General features: G+C 45.6%; 1 protein-coding gene across 2 annotated transcripts in view; it reads right to left on the bottom strand.

Moving 5' to 3' along the window:
• Window positions 1-20,563, bottom strand: part of NTRK3 (neurotrophic receptor tyrosine kinase 3) — a 554,024-nt gene that overhangs the window by 406,124 nt on the left and 127,337 nt on the right. For both annotated transcript variants that reach the window (XM_061595098.1, XM_061595099.1), the window contains exons 2-3: window positions 9,464-9,538; window positions 7,006-7,077 (exon numbers count right to left, since the gene is read on the bottom strand). In XM_061595098.1, coding sequence (XP_061451082.1) covers window positions 7,006-7,077; window positions 9,464-9,538 — 147 coding nt within the window. The remainder of the gene's footprint in view (window positions 1-7,005; window positions 7,078-9,463; window positions 9,539-20,563) is intronic.

The raw sequence follows: 20,563 nt of genomic DNA, 5'->3' as shown, positions 1-20,563 counted from the left end.
TGGGACAGTTTCCTTTGATCTCACCAGCTACTGTGCTCAGCTTCTGCTACCCAGACCTCCAGAGAGAATGATATTTCCACTAATCCCTTTATCCTCAGGCTCCTAGATGCAGCACCTACAGAAAATGTCAAGCCCTTGGCAAGCTGCGCCCGGCATAGGACAGCAGCTGGCTGAAAGCAGGAAGGGGGGACCTCCCAGCGACAAGCACAGCGTCTCCCCCTGTTTCTCACAGATGATCCCAGAGGTGCTGCCAGATGCCCATCCGGCCAGCCCTCCGGCTGGAAGGCAAGGCTGCCAGACAATAAGAGGGGTGGGATTTGGGAGAAGTGAGGCACAGAGGCAGAAGGGAAAACTCTCCAAAAAAAGATGCAACTGGAAGAGCAACTTATATAGCAACTGTTGTGTGGGAAGGACCATGGCTCAGTGGCAGAGCACCTGCCTTGCATGCAGAAGGTCTCAGGTTCAACCCTTGGGGTCTCCAGATAGGGCTGGGAAAAGCTCCCCCGCCTAAAACTCTGGAGAGGCACTGCCAGACAGAGTAGACAATACCTAGCTAGGTGGACCAATGTTCTGACTCAGTACAAGGCAGCTTTCTGTGTTGCTAACCTCTACACCACACTGCCCCCTTCTTTCACAGCTTGAGAATGAGGCCACAAAAAGACTCAAACTGTATGGCAGAAGTGGCCTTGTTGTCACCTGCTCTGCTCCCAGATCTGATTAGGGGGGTACTTACAGGGGTGCAGCACTCTTTATGAAGGATTACTGAACACTAGTAGTTACAAAAGCAGTGAGAACGTTTTGTCTGGCTGCAGTTTGAAATGCATATGCCCACCGCTGGACGCATCTTCCTTCCCCGCTGCTGACGTCAGTCTTTTTAGGACTGCCATAGCAAAGAATTGGGCCAGTCACTGTCTCTGCCTGAGGCTACAGCAAAGCATTACCATTAGATACACCTCGGGGTTGATGGCCAGTCAGTTCTGAAGTCTGTGTGAAGCTGCCTTGAAGAGGTAAAAGGCACTCAGTCTCCAGTTTCCCAGGTTTGGTGTAAAAAGGGGCAGAGTTTGACTAATGTTGTGTCGGGCCCCGCTTCCATAAAGCAGAGGTGGAGTCCCATAAAGGAGTTCCATAAAGCAGAGCCTGGAATCAGTATAACAGCAAGTGTGTCTCCATCCAAGGACAAGACAACCAGAACCACCACTGACATTAGCTGCAGACCTGAAGCTTTAAGACCTTGTGCTTGGCCTTACTTTTTGCCATCCCTTTGGCTGTCCCCTTTTCTCTTGCAGGTCATGTTTTTTTGGATTACAAGCCTGAGACCAGGGACCATCTTAACACTGATTTTTGTAAGCTGCTCTGAGGAGCCCGTTTTGGGTCAGCTTTAGAATGTACGCATTCAGTTCCCCACAAAGACGTCGACCTAACCCAAGGGTGAGAAATCTTTGGCCCTCCTGCTGTTGCTGAACTACAAATCCCATCATCCCTGGCCATTGGCCACGCTTGCTGGGGCTGATGGAAGCTGTAGTTCATCAACCTCTGGAGGGCCAAAGGTTCCCCACATGTGACCAAATTTGTAAGGATGGGACATTAGGTTGCATTGTGCGCAATGAAGCCTCGCAACCCACAAAACAGTGCACGTGTCAGCTGGGGAGGGGGAGGGAGAAAGAGAGAGAAAGGAGGGTGATGGCAAAGTGTGAGAGAAATCAATGCTATTGGACAAGTTGTAGGGAGGGGGAGAGCAACAGAAGTCTCAAAGGAATTGGGGAGAGTGAGGAAAAGCAATTAATTCCAAGGGGGTATTGAGAGAGAGAAGAAGAATTAATTCAAGGGAGTGGGAGTAATCAATTGGGAGCTGGAAGAGGAGGGGGGCTGAAGAGAAGGTATAATAAATTTGGAGAGTTTTTCTGTGCATGAAGAGAAAAGAAGACATGAATTCCAAAGGAAGAAGCAAAGGCGCAATCTGGTCTTGAGAGGAGGAAAAGCATACCCTTGATGCTCCCACTCCCTTAGCTGGGCCCATGAAGTCAGAGCCAAATGTCTAATAAAGGAGCTAAAAGCAAGGATGGAGAGCACCAGAAGATCTCCAGAGCATCAGAAGAGCCGTACTGGATCAGGCCAAAGGGGACCCACCTAGTCCAGCATCCTGTTCTCACAGTGGCCAACCAGCTGCCTATGGGAAGCCCATAAGCAGGACCTGAGCGCAAGAGCACTCTCCCCACTTGTGATTCCCAGCAACTGGTAATTCAGAGACAAGCTCCCATTCTTCCTCCAACAAGCCCCTACTGTTCTCCCACCTTCTCCCTTGATAAGAGCATGTGTCATTCTTTTTTTTGAAATCCCAAATCTATAGTTTGTTTCACTGACCTATGGACTCAGGAAGCTGCCTTACAATGAACTGGACCATTGGTCCAACAACCTCAGTATTAACTACATTGACTGGCGGCAGCTCTCCGGGTTATCAGTCGTACCTGAGACTGAACCTGACACCTTTTGCACTGAGCCACAGCCCTTTCTCTATTCATACTCTTGGTGGCCTTTGGAAATGTCAAGCCAAGTTTGTTGTCTTTCCTCAGTGGGTTATTCCGAGTTTGCCTAAAGGACCAAACCACCTATTATGATAAACCTGCTTTGTAAAAAGCGTGTTTAAAGCAATCCCACCCTCACCCCAATCAGCTGTTTGTTCTTGAAGGTGTTGTTTGCAAATAGCAGCGGCATGGTAGCGGGGAGGCAGGGGTTCATCAGGAACTCCAGATAAATTGCATATCCTGGATTGGAGCCCTAAACATAAGAAGAGCCTACTGGATCAGACCAAAGGCTCATCTAGTCCACCATCCTGTTCTCACAGTGGCTGATCAGATGTCTATGGGAAGCTCACAAGCAGAACATGAGCCCAGCAGGACTCTCCCCGCTTGTGATTCCCAGCATCTGATCTTCAGAAGCATACTGCCTCTGAGAGTGGAGGTAGAACATACACACAAAGGTATCTACAGCAGCAGTGTCTAGGTCAAGGCCTTGAAGTCTTTGCATCCATTCACCTCTCATCACCAGAATTCAGGGAGAGTGGTAGGTAAGATGAGATAGTGAGGCTGCAGGGAAGGCCTCCTGTCAGGTCCCCCATGTACAATGGTTGGGGAGAAAGCTACGGTGGAGCAAAGAAACAGAGGTCCCTCAGGCCCTCTCTCTTTCTTTCTCCGGACTAGGAGCTATCAATGACCTGATTCTTCATGAATTTGTCTTTCCAAGGGCAGGTCCACACCATAAATTTAAAGCACATCCAATACACACAAATTTCCCCCCCAAAAAACCTAGGAGCTGTAGTTTGTTAAAGGTGTTGGAAATTTGTAGCTCTGTGACGGGAAAACCACCGTTCCCAGGATTCTTTGGGGGAAGTCATGTGCTTTAAAAGTGCCTTGATGTGCTTTGAAGTTATGGCATGGATGTGCCCTAAAGCACTTTTTCCCCTCCTAATGTAAGAGCCCTGTTGGAGCCAACCAAAGGCTGATCTAGTCCAAGATCCCATTTCCCAAAGTGGCCAACCATTTGCCTCCGGAAGCCCAAGCGGTGGCTGAGGGGCAGCATCAGAGGAGTCCGTTGCATTTGCCTCTCGCTTATGGACTTCTGATTGGTCACTGAGGAAAACAGGATGCTCAGCTAGATGGGGACACAGGAAGCTGACTTATATGGAGTCAGACCACTGGTCCATCTCGCTCAGCATTGCCTACAGTGATTGGCAGCGGCTCCCCAGGATTTCAGTTAAGAGTGATTTCTAAACCCTACCTGGAGATGCCAGGGATTGAACCTGGGACCTTCTGCATGCAAAACAGATGCCCTTCTACTGAGCTACGGGCCTTGTGTGACCCAGCAGTACTATTTTTATGTTGTGGATGGTTTTTTTTCCCTTCCAATGAGAGTGCACGCAAGAGAGAGGATGAGACAGTGAGACAGACTAATCAGAAGGGTGGTGGTGGTGGTGGAGAAATGGCAACTCTGAGACAATGTGTGTGGGAGGGAAACAAGAGAAACACATTATCCCACAATCCACTGATTAGGTAGCTAGGGATAGGAAGATTTGCGTGCATTGGAATTTAACCTCAAGAACACTGGCTGCAGTCTTCTAGTCCTCTGTGATTCATCTACGGGTAATGCTTGTACAAATATAAAGCCCCCAAGTGGCGAACGGGAGTTACAGCTTCAGATCTGAGCTGCTGAATATTTTCAGCATGTGAAAGATTTGGCTAAACCAGTCAGGCATGCATTTATTAAAATAAAAATTAAAGAAAACAAAATTCACAGTGTTTCCTAAGTGTGGGGGTTAGGAATTTGTGACAGGAGAATCAAGAGATCAGACATGCCTGAAAAGTGATGACTGTATAAATTTAGCACTCAAAGCATGGTAGAGCTGAGTCAAAAGTATCTCAGCTGTTTTGGCAGTGTAATAATGACTGTATCTTCCCATTTTCAGCAATTTCTCAACACTCTTTGCCCAAATGCCCCCCCCTTTTTTTACATTGCCCTCAATCTCAGTCACAGTCAGCATCATCCAATTCTATTTGGCTACATAATGTTGGGACATCATCCCATTCACTATATGGTCCCTGATTGGTTGGATCATCCATGCAACTAAATCAGGGGAAAGGAAGCAGCAACAATGAGGAGGACACAATGACGCTAAGAGGATTGGTAAAACCTGAATATTCTCACAGTCAAAGTCTTTTGCAGGTAGGCAAGGACGAATCAATCTATTTCCAACCCATGTTGATTTTGCATATGTTCACTCCTAAGGATACAATCCAACTTATATTTACACAGTGCTGAGGGGAGTTGGATGTGGTGGACCCCCAGCTGAGCCAACAGGGTCCTGGCACCACTGGGCTTTGCCAGCAGAAGCTCCTCCACGATGGAGCTAGGACACTGCCGTCGCAGCCACAGGACCACCGAGGAAGCCCAGTCTGGACGAACGGGTGCCGTCGGAAGGCCCAAAAAATGGGGCATTCCAGGGGTGTGTCAGAAGAAGGGCCAGATGGGGGGACTTACACAACATCCAACTTCCATTTGGAGTGCTCCTGTCGGTCCCAATCTGGACCAAAGTTATGCCGAGAGAAAGGTTGGTCTAAGAAAATATTTATAATGGAAGTCTGCGGAGAATGCTTACTCCCCGGTAGGGGTATTCGTGAGAGCCAGCTTTTTCTTTTGCATTCATGCACACAGCTCCCAGCTTAGCCAACATTCTGTCAGCCTGGCAGCTCCCAAACAACAAACGGATGCCACAGAGCTTCCCTCCGGCTCCTCCTCTGCCAGCTTCCTCCACGTTGGATTGCTCTGAAAGTCTGTTTCATCCACTTTCAGCATTATGTTTTTAAAAAATAATCTGCAGGAATTTAAATACACATTTTACCCTAGTATATTCATTTCTAAACATATTGTGTCATTGAATATACATTTCTAATGCAACTTGGCGTGGTTTTTTTTGTTTTAGTCAAGAACTGCATTAGTCAAGAATTTCAGAAAAGTGTGAAATCCAAAGCATAATTACATTCCGATCTACACATTAGTCCAGGAGGTACAGATCAAGTCAGTTTGCATCACCATTCATAGAAATCAAATTTCTCAAACACCCCATTTCCAGTAGGGAAAGTTAATCCCACCAAAACCAATATTTCTGTTCAAAAATCAGAAGTGCATAATAGCAATAATTCTATCCAGCTGACTAACTACATCCAATACTCCCCACACGTCTCACTTCCAGGGGTGAAAGAGCAGAAATCACCACTCTAATATGTTCTTAGAAGACTTTGGACCCATCTGCTCTATACCTTTAAAGCAGTTTCATACCACTATAAACAGTCATAGCTTTCCCAAAGAATCCTGGGAACAATAGCTTGTGAAGGGTACTGAGGGTTATTAGGAGACCCCTGTTCTCCTCCCAGAACTACAATTCCCAGAGTTCTCTGGGAAGAGGGATTGTGTGTGGGAACTGGAATTCTCTAGGAACTGTAGCTCTGTGAAGGGAACGGGGTTTCCTAACAACTCTCAGCACCCTTCGCAAAGTATTGTTCCCAGGATTCTTTGGGGGAAGCCATGGCTGTTTAAAATGGCACGACTACTTTAAAGGTATAGTGCAGATGGGGTCTTTTTTTTTTTTTTTGTGGTACTATCTCCTTCCATCATCCAGATGCCTCCCAGCTTGGCTTTACACTGTCAATTGTTGTTGTTATGTGCCTTCAAGTTGACTACAACTTATGGCGACCCTATGAATCAGCTACCTCCAAGAGCATCTGTCATGAACCACCCTGTTCAGATCTTGTAATTTCAGGTCTGTGGCTTCCTTTATGGAATCAATCCATCTCTTGTTTGGCCTTCCTCTTTTTCTACTCCCTTCTGTTTTTCCCAGCATTATTGTCTTTTCTAGTGAACACTTTCAATAACCTCCATCAAAAAGCACCCATGTCATAGCCTGGTCCTGGTTCATACACCTTTTTAATGAGTCCGTAATTAAAGAGCACAAGCTGTCAGCCAAGTGCCTCAGGTATGACGAGGGTGGGGAACCAGATCCTACTTTGCATCTCCCGTTCATTATGTGTTAATGAGAAGAACAGTTTCAGGCTGGGTGGCAATGCCGCATATCTACCCTTGCCTCAACCTGCCCTCCTTCCTCCCCCATGGCATCCTCCTGAACCTCATGCTGAAAGGGAAGCTTCCTACTGGCAACCGAAGGGGTGTTAATGAGGAATTGCTTATTAGCGCTACAATCAAAGTTGCCTTGGTTATTAAGATCCCTAAATCTGCCAGCTGGCCAGCGGGAAAGAAACAGCCACGGCTCTCAGTCTCCAGTCCCTTTGATTTCCAATTTTTCTTTTCTCCATAATTTTAGCCTTCCATCAGTTCACCTGCTCTCCTTGCTCTGCCCTTCAGCAAGTACAAGGAGAATTAACTTTTTTCAGAAAAAGCAACTGCAGGACACTGCGGCACGGGAGATGGTGACGGTGAGGAAAAAGCAAACGTACTCACATGTAGTGCAGGTGAGGATTTTTATCAAATGCCCGTGGCTGGATGCTCCGGAGGCCAGACTCCATGATTGTCCTGAAAAGAGATTTAAAAGGTCAGTGATGGAAGAAAGGTCAGTGATGGAAGAAAGGTCAGCGATGGTGAGGCATTCAAAGGCTTGTGCTAAAGTCAAGGTGGCAGCTGGAAGAATATGCGTCCATTTGAAACATCAAATTACAAGGCAAGCAGGGAAGATGATTTTCAGATGTTTCAGTGCTTGGTGTTTATCACCCTGGGCTCCTTTAGGAGGAAGGGCAGGATATATATTTAGTTAATAAATAAATAAGAGTGAAATCCATAAAGTGTATGGAAAAGGCGATTGATTTATGCTCCCTCCTAGGGCCTCCCCAGCACCTTAAATTTAAAGCTGTATCCTACCACTAACAGTCTTGGGAGTCTTGGAAACTGTAGTTTGCTAAGGGTGCTAAGAGTTGTTTGGAGAATCCTCTTCCCCTCACAGAGCTATCAGTCCCAGAGTTCCCTGAGAAGAGGGCTTGATTGTTAAACCACTCTGGGAATGGTAACTGTGTGAGACCGACAGGGGTCTCTTAACAGCTCGCCACACCCTTGACTAGCTACAGTTCTCAGGATCCCCTGGGGGAAGCTGTGATTATTTAAAATGTTATCATAATGCTTTAAGTATATGGTGCAGATGGGACCTTGGGTAAAGTCACCACTTATGCGTTGCCAGGGATGTGGATACCACTCAGGAGAAACATGAAAATATCAGAGGCTGGAGGCAAGATGATGTCCCCTCTGTTCCATGACCAATGCCAAAAAGACTGGTGGTGGGATCTTTCTCTAGCCCAGGTGACCGTGATAGCATCCTCCATCCAGTGGAGGCTTGCCCATTAGGGCAAATGGGGCCCTGCTCTAGCAACCTCTGTCTGCCCTTAGCCAGCACCTGCCTGCCTGTCTTCTTACTTACAACCAGTCCAGGGGGTGGCTCTGGCTGTCAATTTCCTCCTCATTACTCTCAGCGTTACTCTTGCAGAACTCAGCAGGGAAGAGGTTGGAGACAACACTAGATTTAGTTGCCTCTACCTGTCATTGGCTCTGACTCCACCTGCTGTTGGGCTCCCTGCCTTCCGCCCTACCAGTCCCAATGGGCAGCAGCCACCACTGCTTCCTTCACACCTGGGGGCAACAGGCTGTGCAGCACATATACAGCTCTGTCCTACAAAAGGTTGCACTTGCTGCTGGACCCTAACATCTGCTGCTTCACTCTGCCTAATGGCAGGGCCAGCCCGGAGTGTGCCTGCTCAGTCTGCTGTCCAGGTGCTGATGATGGGCAGCTTTGAGGCCCCCTGTTCTCAGCGTCCGTTGTCTTTCAACCAGACTTGGACTGGACAACCCTTCAAACAGAAGATTCCTTCAAATAGAGGAAAACTATGTTGCACTGAGATAACCAGGATTAGAACCAACAGCCTCCTGATCCGCATTCTAATTCTGGATATTCCCAACACAACGCATACACCCAGCATAAGAATAGCAAAGAAGGATCCTTTTCCACCTGTGACGGAGCTAAGTCAGCAAGAGCAAACAAAACCTACAGCTCCATGCCATCACAAAATCTGGACAAGATCTGAACAAGCAATTTAAGATGCTTTCATGGAGAATTCCTTCAGAGGACACTTGCTTAACAAGCCTAATTTCTGGAAAAGCTCAGCAGAGTCTCTCCTGTTTTCTGCTGACCTGTGATCAGATGGAGGGTGTTTTGTTTTGTTTTTGTAAGCAAATGGCATTTTTAGAGCTGGAACCCTTGATTTCAATCAGATGGCCAGGTTGGAACTTACCCCTAACCTTTCAAGGGAAGCACTCCAATTCTGCAGCAATCTGCTCTTTTAAAAAATAATCCTCATGAAAATCAATAGGCATTTTAGTGCAAATTTCTCCTAATAAACACATTTTTGTAGGCAGTGTTGACTAATATGCCTCTTTTTGCAAGCCATTTCTCCTAATATAATACAAGTTTATCTGTTAGTTTCCCAGATAGATTCATTTTGATGCACACTTTCCCCTAGTCTATGCATTTTTGTAAACATTGCTTAGTGGGACGACTGCATCACAAAATTCAGATGTGCGAACTTTGAAGGATGGCAGTGTTTCGGTTCTCATATTATTGCAGAAAGTGCAAATTCGGTAAATTGAACTTGAAATGCAAACTGAATCGAGTTTCTCCCCCATCCCTAGTGAAGAGGTGTGTATTCAGCATACGATGAAAGCTAGGCAATGAAGGTGCCAAGCACATTTCTGTGGGGAGCGAATTCCATAGCTTAGGAGCTGCCACAGAGAATGCCCTCTCCCAGGCTGCTATACCCTCCCAAAACATCTTAGGATGGTAGAACTACAAAAAGCCCCCCTCTGCTGATCTTAACACACAAGACGGTATGTACGGAAGGAACTTATCAAACATACTCACAGTCTCTGGAGTCCTGTGTACAGCTCCATATCTACGGCATTCAGTGTCTGCAAATTCTTCCAAAATTCTATGTGTCTGTGGAGAGAGGAGAAGGTTTTAAACCAGTGGTTCCCAATCTTTCCCCACCATGGACTGCTTGAAAATTGCCAGTGATCTTGGCAGACCTCTTAATGATTCCTCTGCCTGTTGTAGCCATTGTAATGCACTGTGCTAGATGCCGTATGATTTTCAATTGTATTTTTATTGCTCCTTTTATTCCTTATATATTGCATTTTATTGCGTGACATTTTGTATTCCATAAAACTCAAACAGTAAAATGCAAGAAATAAAAGTAAAAATACGATTAATAATCAATATGAAAATTTACTGCAGACATGCTATGGACCACCTGAATGAAGCCTGTGGACATTGGTGGTCCATAGACCTCAGTCTGGGAACCCCTGCTTTAGACCTACAAGATAGTCCTGTATTTCCATCCAGAGGACTTGTCAGAAGGTAGACTCAGTGATCAACTGTACAGGAGGAAGCTTTGCTTTACTATCCTGCTTTCAACATGACCCAAACTGGCCATGCATAAGCTTCTTTCCATAAACCAAACTCATGCCATCTGGATTTGCCAAGGAAACAGGGGATTTGCCATGATGGAAAGTGAATGTTGGGGTAGGATCACAAGAGAACTTTCAGATATGTTCCCTGAAAGAGGAGTTGTCCACATTACTCCCCCATACTGTTTATGTTTGATAGATTCACATTTATAGTGTTGCACATTTCTTTGTATACTGAAAGGCGATATACATGTTAAACCAGAACACCACCATAAATCAGGGATGCAATGTTTAGTTGTTTCATTGGTTAGATGAATAGATTAAAAACATTTTGACTGAAAAATGTGCATCTAATCCATCAGCAGATTTATTTTTAATCTAACTATATAGAACAGCTAATGTAGTGCCCCCCATATGTGTTGGACTACAACTCCCATCATACTCTACTGGCTGGAGTGATGGGAGTTATAGTACAAAATATCTGGAGGGTACCACATTGATTGCACCAGTCTTAGAAGAACTGCTGAAGGCAAGTGTCATCTTAAAAGAGAGAGAGAGAGAATGGGGAATACCTCTTCTAAGAAGATGTCTGATATGCCATGTCTGTAATAGAGTAAAACACAATACAAGAAATAAAAGTAAAAAGTACAATTCATAATCAGTCGGAAAATTTACTGTGTATGGATTGGATGCAGAATGAGTTGAAATTAAGCTCCATTGATATCAATGAGATAAGTAAGTCATGTCTTAAGCTCCACTAATTTCAGTGGGAATTATGTTCAACTCACTCAGCCTGAATTGAACCCAAAGAAAGTATGCGCTCCCCCATTATTTGCAAATGTACGCAGATCTAATTAGTTAATTGATTGGCCAGCTAACACCCAGATAATTAATCAACTGAGTTATTTAACTGGGCAATAGTCCCAATAGCAAAGCTAAGATTTAGTAGGAAAAAAGGTGTACTTATAAAGTATTTTTCTTGCTTTTGCAATTTTATTTTGCCATAAATAAAATTTGCACCAGAAAAAACTCTTGTTTCCTTCTTTCACCCATAAAAGCATTAAGAAGACCCTGCTGGATCAGACCACAAGCCCATGTAGGCCAGCATCCTGTCCTCACAGTGGCCAACCAACTGTGAAACCCTCAAGGAGGGCAAAGGCACAGCAACCACCACCCCAACTCATGATCCCCAGCAACTGTTATATATTTTATTTTATTTCTTATTAGATTTATATCCCACCCTTCTTCCCAGCAGGAGCCCAGGACTATTCAGAAGCAACCCTAAGCGTGATGGAGCCATGGCCTGACTTAGCATAAGGTAGCCTCCTATATCCTAAATTAACCTTCCCCACTGGAGCTGATGGAATTCAGAAGAACACTAGAGTAGCCCTACTGGATCAGGCCAATGGCCCATCTAGTCCAGCATCCTGTTTTCACAGTGGCCAACCAGGTGCCTATGAGAATCCCGAAAGCAAAGGCCTGAGCACAACAGTACTCTCTCCACTTGTATTTCCCAGCAGCTGGCATTCAGAGGCATGTCCAGCCCTTCCTCCAACTCTTTGCCATAACCCCGCAACGTTCTTTGGTTCCCCAACCCCTTCCCACTAACACATTACCTACCCACAGTCATAACTACCTGAAACTGTCCCAGTCTACTTTTCACTTTTTCTTTCTCCATATATATTCCTCAGGGATGTCATTATTCATATATTTCCAAGACACCCTGACAGCTATTCTCAAATTTGTCAGGGCCTCCATTTATTCCTAAAGACCACTTGCTCTTTTCTGTAACTGTAACTTCAATGGTTCTATGCTGAATAGGACTTAGTTGAATACACCCAATTATAAAATACAGGCATACCCTGCTTAAAGTAGCTTCACTTAAAGTAGCCTCGCTATAAAATACATGCTCCATACGTCCCCATACCCCGCTTAAAGTATGCGCGCTTTGCAATAACGGACACTTTTTTGGCATGACGCCGCTGCCATCTAGTGGTGATTGTGTGAAGTACAAGTGAAGATAATTGCTTCACTTTAAGTACATTTTCACTTAAAGTACACTCTCCCATTGCGTACGTTGAAGTGGGGTATGCCTGTACTAATAAAAACACCAGGTTGGTAAAACAAAACAACAGCAGCACAACAAAAAGAGCAGAGAGAGAGAGAGAGAGAGAGAGATGAACAAAACACAAGGAAACTTTTATTAGTTCACAACATAAAAAATTAACACAGCAATAAAAGCAATCAGCATCAGTTACTAACTGCAGGTGCAAACAACAGCTATCTTGACCTGGCACCTAAAACTCCATGTAGGTGAGGCCAGGAAAAGGCACTGGAGTTGGTGTTCCAAAGTCACCACCAGCAGTGGCTGGTGGTTCCATGTCAGTGGGGCAGTGGAAACTGCTCTGGGTTTTAGTGCTGATCACCTTGGACAACTCCTTGAAAGTTTGGACTGAAACAGGGAGCGAATTCCACTGCCCACTCACATGGAGCCACCAGCTGCCACTGGTCACCATCAAGAAGGCCAACCTTTATTGCCCTTTGACTAGCCTCCAAAAAGTGGGGGGCAACCAGAGAAGAGCCCCCAAACAAAATTGCTTGGCACATCCATATCAGCTTTACTCAGGTCCTAACCCATAAACCTGGTGCAAGTGAAAATCATCATCTGGTCCTAAGAATATACGATGGCTACTGCTGGATCATGTCTAAGGCCTATCTAGTCCAGCATCCCACTTCATGCTGTTCCCACAGGAGGCAGTGATGGCCACCAACTTGGATGGCTTTAAAAGATAATTGGACAAATTCATGGATATCGATGGCTACTAGCCATGATGGCTATGCTTTCCCTCCACGATTGGAGGCAGTATGTTTCCAAATGCCCATTGCTAGAAACTGCAGGAGGGGAGAGTTGTTCTTGCACCCAGGTCCTGTTTGTGTGCTTCCCATTGGGACATCTGGCTGGCCACTGAGAGAACAGGGTGCTGGGCTAGATGGGCCATTGGCCTGATCTAGCAGACTCTTCTTATCTTTGTTATCAGCCTTCTGACATTGCTCTTCAGCAAATGGCATTCAAGGATATCCTGGCTCTGATCCTGGAGGTAGCATATAACCTTCATGACTAGGTGGCCATTGAAAGCCTTATTTTCCATGAATTTGTCTAATCCCCTTTTCAAGCCATCTAAGCTAGGGGCTGTAATGAACTATGTCTTGTAGCAACAAATTCCATAGCTTAATTATGCACTGTAGCAGAAATACTTCCTTTCGTCTGTCCTGAATCTCCCACCAGTCAGCATCATTGGAAGTTCTGGGGTTCTAATGTCATGAGAGTGGGAGGATAATTTCGCACTTTCCATTCTTGCTACACCATGGAGAATATTATAAACCTCAGTCACGATCTCTCCACCCCGTTGCTCCACTGGACAGTCAATAAATGATGCATACATATGTGTATGGATCTGCCATTTGGCTAGATCCTTTAATCCAATGCTCCATTGTCCTGACTGCAAATTCCATGGTCTAGTCAGGGATAGGGTATCTGTGGTCATCCAGTTCCCAACATTTTGGGTATGGCAACCCACAGGTCCAAATTTACTTGATGTGGCGACCCATTGATCTATTGTGACATGAATTTTGGTCTTTGACAGCCATCAATATTCATGCATTTTAACTGCAGTTTTGCCTATTTTATAACCATTACTGGAGGCATCCAAAATTTAACGTCTTTATGAATGTGGAATTTGTTCAAATGAAGTAGGCTTTAGGTAATATGAAGTTATTCACAGACTTTTTTAATGAGAATGTAAGAACACCAATAATCTGATTGCACTTTTGGCACATGAGGTGAGTTATAACAGTCACTCAAAACAACTTGTACAAGCACCTTGTGGCGAACCATCTCTGGAACTGCCCCCAGACAGTGGTGTTTAAATGTAAAACTTGAGCCTTTCTGACATTCAATTACAAGCATCAACACAGCATTATAATATGCCAGCAGAACAAATAATTGTAAAGAAGTATTCAGCATACCATTTAAAGATTAAAAGCAATTATTATTTGGCATTCACTGATAAAGCCTGTGACCCACTCGTACAGGCTTCACAACACACTTGCAGGTCACGCCCCACAGATTGATCTGGATTGGACTTTTCCAACCTTTGGGCCCCCAGATGTTGTTGGACTACAACTCCCATCAGCCCAGCCAGCATGGCCTATGGTCAGGAATGATGGGAACTGTAATCCAGCAACATCTGGGGACCCAGCGGTTGGGCAAGGCTGATCTAGATGATGTTGGACTCCAACTCCCATCAGCCCTAGGAAGCACGGCCAATGAACAGAGATGATGGGAACTGTAGTACAGCAACACCTAGAGGGACACATGTTTCTCTTCCTTAGGCTACATCCTGCTTCCCCACCCCAACATTTTGTAACTCCCATATACACACTTGTCTGCAGACTTGAGAGGTGTTTACTTGGCTGGGAAGTAATCAGCCATCATGCCCGTAAACAGCAAATCCGTATTTTCAATTTGTCTGTTGGTCAAGAAGTGTTTCTGCTAGAGCAGTGCCAGGCATTTGGGATGCTGAGTGCCCCTTTATTATAACAATCTCCACGAGCCCAGGGCAATCCGACAGGCATGTTTTAAAAGAAGAGAAACCGAAATAGATCTGTCACTTTAGTTTGTCTCATTATTCTGTGGATATCAGAGCTGGGCTGACAGCTTCAAAGGGACTGCAGAATCACATTTATCAGTGCGATAAAGAGCAACCCAAGCGAGGCTACAACTGGGCTATCTCCCCTCGGGCACGGCACCATTTCAACAAGCCCAGGACCTGACCCAGGAGGACCCTCGCCTAAAGTTGTGTGGAAAAAAAAACACTTTGCCATCATTCTCTCATTCTTCGGCTGTTTCATTGCTTTTTTAAAGAGCTAGCGGTGAAGATAATCCCAGATTCTCTACTGCAGAGCAGAAGCAAAGGTCCACAAAGGTTTCCAAATTTGCCAGGGTCTGAGTGCAAAACGTCCCATTTTAATGCTATGGACCTCATACATCTGATGACCTACGTACCTCAGACTTTCTACATCTGTAAAATGGGGGTGCACTATATGTTATTGTGTGCTGCCATCTTGCCCTAGCCCACACATCAGGCAGCACATAATCTGTGGGGCCACTGCAATGAGCAGGAGCATCAAGATCGCATCGTTTCCAGACAAGAATTTTCTTCACAAAGTCAAGACCCTCTGCCCTTAAGTCCTTTCAGAAAGACTCCTTCCTGCTTGGCAAAGGAATGGACATGCTCGGAAAGACTCATCCCATGGTCACAAGTGCCCAGGAATCAGGGCTACCTTTGAATCCATTTCATTTGTTATGGGAGAATGAAGTCTCCATGTGATCTAGGGTCGTGATCTGTAAAGCTTCTGCACCTATGGTGCACAACTGTGCTTACACACACACACACACACAAAGTAGGGAAGCAGAGGTAATCATGTTCCCATAACATGCACATTGTGTGCACACAGTCCTGTCCCCCTCCCCATGAAAAGGAGGGAGCTTCCTCCTCTTACATGCAAAGAGGAATATCACAGGAATCCTTGCAGTACACTCACAGATAACTTGTTAATTATAGGCTTCGCCACACATTACTCTGAATCCAGGTACAAGCTGTCCTCTACACAGGTGAAAGGGTTTGTGTGAAAGAGTGTACACCTGGTAATTTGTAGACCTCAACTATTGTGGACACAGGTAACTGTACACTTGTTTAACATTACGTGTGAACACCGCAGGGTGTCAGGATTCAATTCCTGCCCTATCCTCATCTCCTCAGATGAGAATAGGGGTGTAAAAAGATATTGTTTTCTTTTCCACCCTGTATTTGTCGCACACAGCACTGTTTCCTCCTGTGGCAAAATTAGGTAACATGTAATTCATTACAGTTCCAAGCATGGTTTATCAATCAATTCCTCTTCCAGGGAACTCTGGGAATTGTAGCTCTGTGAGAGGAACAGGAGTCTTCTAACAACTCTGAGTTCTCTTTACAAAAGGCAATTCCCAGGATTCTTTGGGGGAAGCCATAACTGTTTAAAGTGACATCATAATGCTTTAAATGTATAGTGTGGATGATTCAGTGAACTGCAATGCCTCCTTTTGGCCAGATGCATAGGTGGTACTTAACAAACAAATGGCTCCCTCTTCTGGGTGCAGAGAGCAAAGCACTTGGGCATGGCTGATCTGCAGATGCACCTGGAAACCCTGGCACATTGGAGAAGAAATGCAGAAAACTAAGTCCTTCTCCTCCCAAGTCCTTCTTGGGTCCCCCACCCCAGTGTCCTTGTTGCACTTGGGTTGCAGGCTGCAAAATGAAGTGCCAAACACCAGCTGCTAAGTGGCATGCAAAGAAGATGCAATGGAAATGCAAGCAGAGCGCCCAAGACTGGGCTCTCACAGGGTAGCAAGGAAATTGATTTGTCCAGGTGTATTTACGCCTAGTGATCCATACAGACGCATTAGCATTCAATTATCTGATATGTTTAGCATGATAAACAACACAACAACAACAACAACAAAAAGGCAGGATGGCAAGGCAATTCTAGACCATACAGAAAACAAACAAAGGGAAGAAGAGAGAGGAGAGGAGGCCGTTTCCCTAAGGCATCTACCACATTTCTCTCCCTCTCCATTTCTTCCAGCGTCTGTCAAAAGAAAGAAAAGCATGCCTTGCAACTTGGACTGACGGGTACTTAGGAAGTTGATAGGCTCAAGAGCTCCCTTTGAAGCCCACTTCAGATGCATTATGCTCCTTTCATTCTGCAGGGTAAAACTGCTGCAACAGAAAATGCAGGGCCTACCTTCAAGGGCTTGTATACTGGAGCTGCAGCATTGATGGTAGCAAGCCAATCAACAACCCCCACCCCCAGCCAAGCCCCTCCTCCCCCAAATCCAACAGCTGACTTGCATGGATCTCCATTGAGAAAGCAAATACTTGGGGCCCATCTGCACTATAAAGCAGTCTTACACCACTTTAAAGAGCCATGGCTTCCTCTAAACAATCCTGGGAATTTATAGTTTGTTAAGGGACTGGGAGTTGTTAGGAGACCCCATTCCTCTCCCAGAGCTATAGTTCCCAGTGTATCCTAGGAAGAGGGACTGATTGTTAAACCATTCCGGGAATTGTAGCTCTCTGAGGGGAATAACAACTCTCAGCACCCTTAACAAACTACGGTTTCCAGGTTTCATTGGAGGACGCCATGAATGATTAAAGAGGCTTAATAATCCTTTAAATGTATGGTGCAGGTGTGGCTTTGGTTGCCCATCGCAAGTGTGACTTTCTGATATGAATTTCTCATAATTATAATTCTTTAGAATGTCCTCTGTTTAATACCCTGGAGAGTCACTGCCAGTCAGTGTGGACAATACTGAGCTCAATGATCTGGCTCACGATAAGGTGTCAAGACATCCTGTCTCTCTGGCCTAAGAACATGGCTCCACCATGTTGAACTGTGGCTAAGGTCTTGTCGCGGGGAGAAGCATGTGCTCATGTAGGAGAGAAATGAGCTCATGCTGCAGCCACCTGTGTTATCTGATGAGAGGATGGCTCAAGGTCACTAGCTCCACTTAGCAGTGACCCTGCACCTGCACCATAGTGAACAAGCACCGGAAAATTCCAGCCAGGGCGCCTCTTGATTGGTCCTCAGGCTTCCATCTAGTTGCTAGCTTTGTTCCATAGAAAGTTAACCTGTCATTGTCCTGGTACTCCACATCTTCCCTGATGATTGTTACATCTAGGTGATGTGTGTTTCTGTTCCCAGCGGGGTCAGGATCCTCACTGTTCCTAAGCTATGCTGCTTTGTATAGAGCTAAGCTTAGTTAGTTCTTTTTTGTTTTATCTTGATTTGTGATTCTCGCAGCTCTTTTACTGTTGATGGTGTTTTATCTCTGTAACTTTGGGGTCTTTTTATGCTTAATTAGCTATTTTTAATAAACCCACCTCTAATTAACGGTGTGTGTTCTTTCAGGTAAGCCTTGGTACTAAGGCCACATTCACAGCATACATTTATTTCACTATTATTCTAGTTTAAACAGCCATGGCTTCCCCTAAAGAATCCTGGGAAGTGTAGTTTGTGAAGGATGCTGAGAGTAGTCAGAGCTTGGAAAAGTTACTTTTTTGAACTACAACTCCCATCAGCCCAATCCAGTGGCCATGCTGGCTGGGGCTGATGGGAGTTGTAGTTCAAAAAAGTAACTTTTCCAAGCTCTGGGTAGGATACTCTTCTCCTCACAGAGCTACAATTATCAGAGTGGTTTAACTGTCAGTCCCTCTTCCCAGTGAACTCTGAAAACTGCAGCTTTATGAGGACAATATGGGTCTTCTAACAAGTCTCAGCATCCTGCACAAACTACACTTCCCAGGATGCTCTGGGGGAAGCCATGGCTGTTTAAAGTGGAATAATCGTGGAATAAATGCATGCTGTGAACATGGCCTCCATCTATCATCTTGGCCTTCTTAGCCATTATGGTTTAATTGTTTGGCCTAGGACTCCAAGGAGCAGTATTTAGCTCTTGCTTCTTTAGAATCCCAGGGATGTCTGTTTAACATAAGGTTTAGGAGTCTCCGGCCCAAACTGCTGGACAGAAGGAGTGGTGATAGCATACTCCCTTTCAGGGTTGGTTTTTCAGCCTTGGTAAGATTTGCAACTGCTGTTTGCCTTACAAGAGCTGGTTCTCAGGGTTTGGGACCCAGTGATCCTGACATAAGGCAGTTTCCTGTGTTCATTGGAAATCCTCCACCCCCTAATCTGAGGATAGTTAAGATGTGCCAAAGGGCAGGTGGCGTGTTTTTTGGGGGACATAGCTCACTGGTAGAGCATATGCTTTGCATGTAGAATTATTTATTTATTTATTTAAAATACTTATACCCCGCCCTTCTTCCAAGGAACTCAGGGCGGCTCACAATTAAAACAAGAAACAATCAGAACAACCAATATGCATGTTAAAAACAATTAAAAATAAATTAAATCAAATAGATTAAAACTGTAACACTTTCAGTTAAAAGCCCGCCTAAATAAAACAGTCTTCACCTGGGCGCGAAAGGACGAGGAAGTCAACCGAACCTCGCTAGGGAGGGAATTCCACAATCTAGGGGCAGCCATCGAAAAGGCCCTATTCTGTGTCTCGGCAAGAAAAACTTGCGAGAAAGATGGAATAGCAAGGAGGGCCTCACCAGATGATCTTAAAATCTGGGCAGGTTCATAGAGGGAGACACGGTCTAACAGATAGCCTGGACCTAAGCCGTATAAGGCTTTATAGGTCAAAGCCAGCACTTTGAATTGTGCCCGGAAACAGATTGGCAGCCAGTGGAGCTGGTAAAGCAAAGGAATAGTATGTTCTTTGAACCCAGCTCCAGTTAACATTCTGGCTGCCGCTCTTTGTACCAATTTAAGTTTCCGAGCAGTCTTCAAAGGCAGCCCTACGTAGAGCGCGTTACAGTAGTCTAATCGGGATGTAACTAAGGCATGTGTTACCGTAGTCAAGTCTGACAGGTCAAGGAACGGGTGCAGCTGGCGCACTAATCTTAATTGAGCAAAGGCACTCCCGGCCACAGCAGAGACCTGCGCCTCCAGGCTCAAAGTCAAGTCCAGGAGTACTCCCAAGCTGCGAACTTGAGATTTCAGGGGGAGTGTAACCCCGTCCAGCACAAGTTGAATCCCTATTCCCTGATCCACCCTCCGACTGACAAGGAGCACCTCTGTCTTGTCAGGATTTAGTTTCAGCTTGTTCATCCCCATCCAGCATCACTGATACCAGGCAGCGGTTTAGGACCTGGACGGCTTCCTTGGTTTCATTAGGTGGAAAGGAGGAATAGAGTTGGGTGTCATCCGCATATTGGTGACACCGAACCCCAAAACTCCGGATAACCTCTCCCAGCGGTTTCATGTAGATATTAAATAGTATGGGGGACAGGACTGAACCCTGGGGGACCCCATAGGTCAATGGCCAAGGGGTCGGGCAGGTATCCCCCATAACCACCTTCTGGGTTCGCCCCTCTAGGAAGGATTGGAGCCACCGTAGCACCATGCCTCCAAGTCCCATCCCAGCGAGGCGACCCAGGAGGATACCATGGTCGATGGTATCGAAAGCGGCTGAGAGATCCAGTAGAACCAACAGGGACACACTCCCCCTGTCCAGTTCCCTGCGTAGGTCATCCACCAAGGCGACCAAAGCCGTCTCAGTCCCATAGCCGGGCCTGAAACCAGATTGAAATGGATCTAGATAATCCGTCTCATCCAAAAATCTCTGGAGCTGGGCGGTTACCACTCGTTCTATTATCTTGCCCAAGAAAGGAATATTGGAGACTGGACGATAATTACCTAATAATAAGGGGTCAAGGGAGGATTTTTTCAGCAAAGGTCTTATTACAGCCTCCTTTAGACAGGGTGGTAATCTGCCCTGTTGTAGAGAGGCGTTGATCACTTCCTTGACCCACTCGACCAGTCCCTTTCTGGCATTTTTTAAAAGCCAGGATGGGCAAGGATCTAACATACAGGTGGTAGGACGCGCCTC

This window comes from Rhineura floridana, chromosome 14 (assembly GCF_030035675.1).
Source record: "Rhineura floridana isolate rRhiFlo1 chromosome 14, rRhiFlo1.hap2, whole genome shotgun sequence".
Classification (NCBI taxonomy): domain Eukaryota; kingdom Metazoa; phylum Chordata; class Lepidosauria; order Squamata; family Rhineuridae; genus Rhineura; species Rhineura floridana.
Note: the sequence above shows the minus strand (reverse complement) of the source record. Positions and strands in the feature narration are given on the sequence as shown.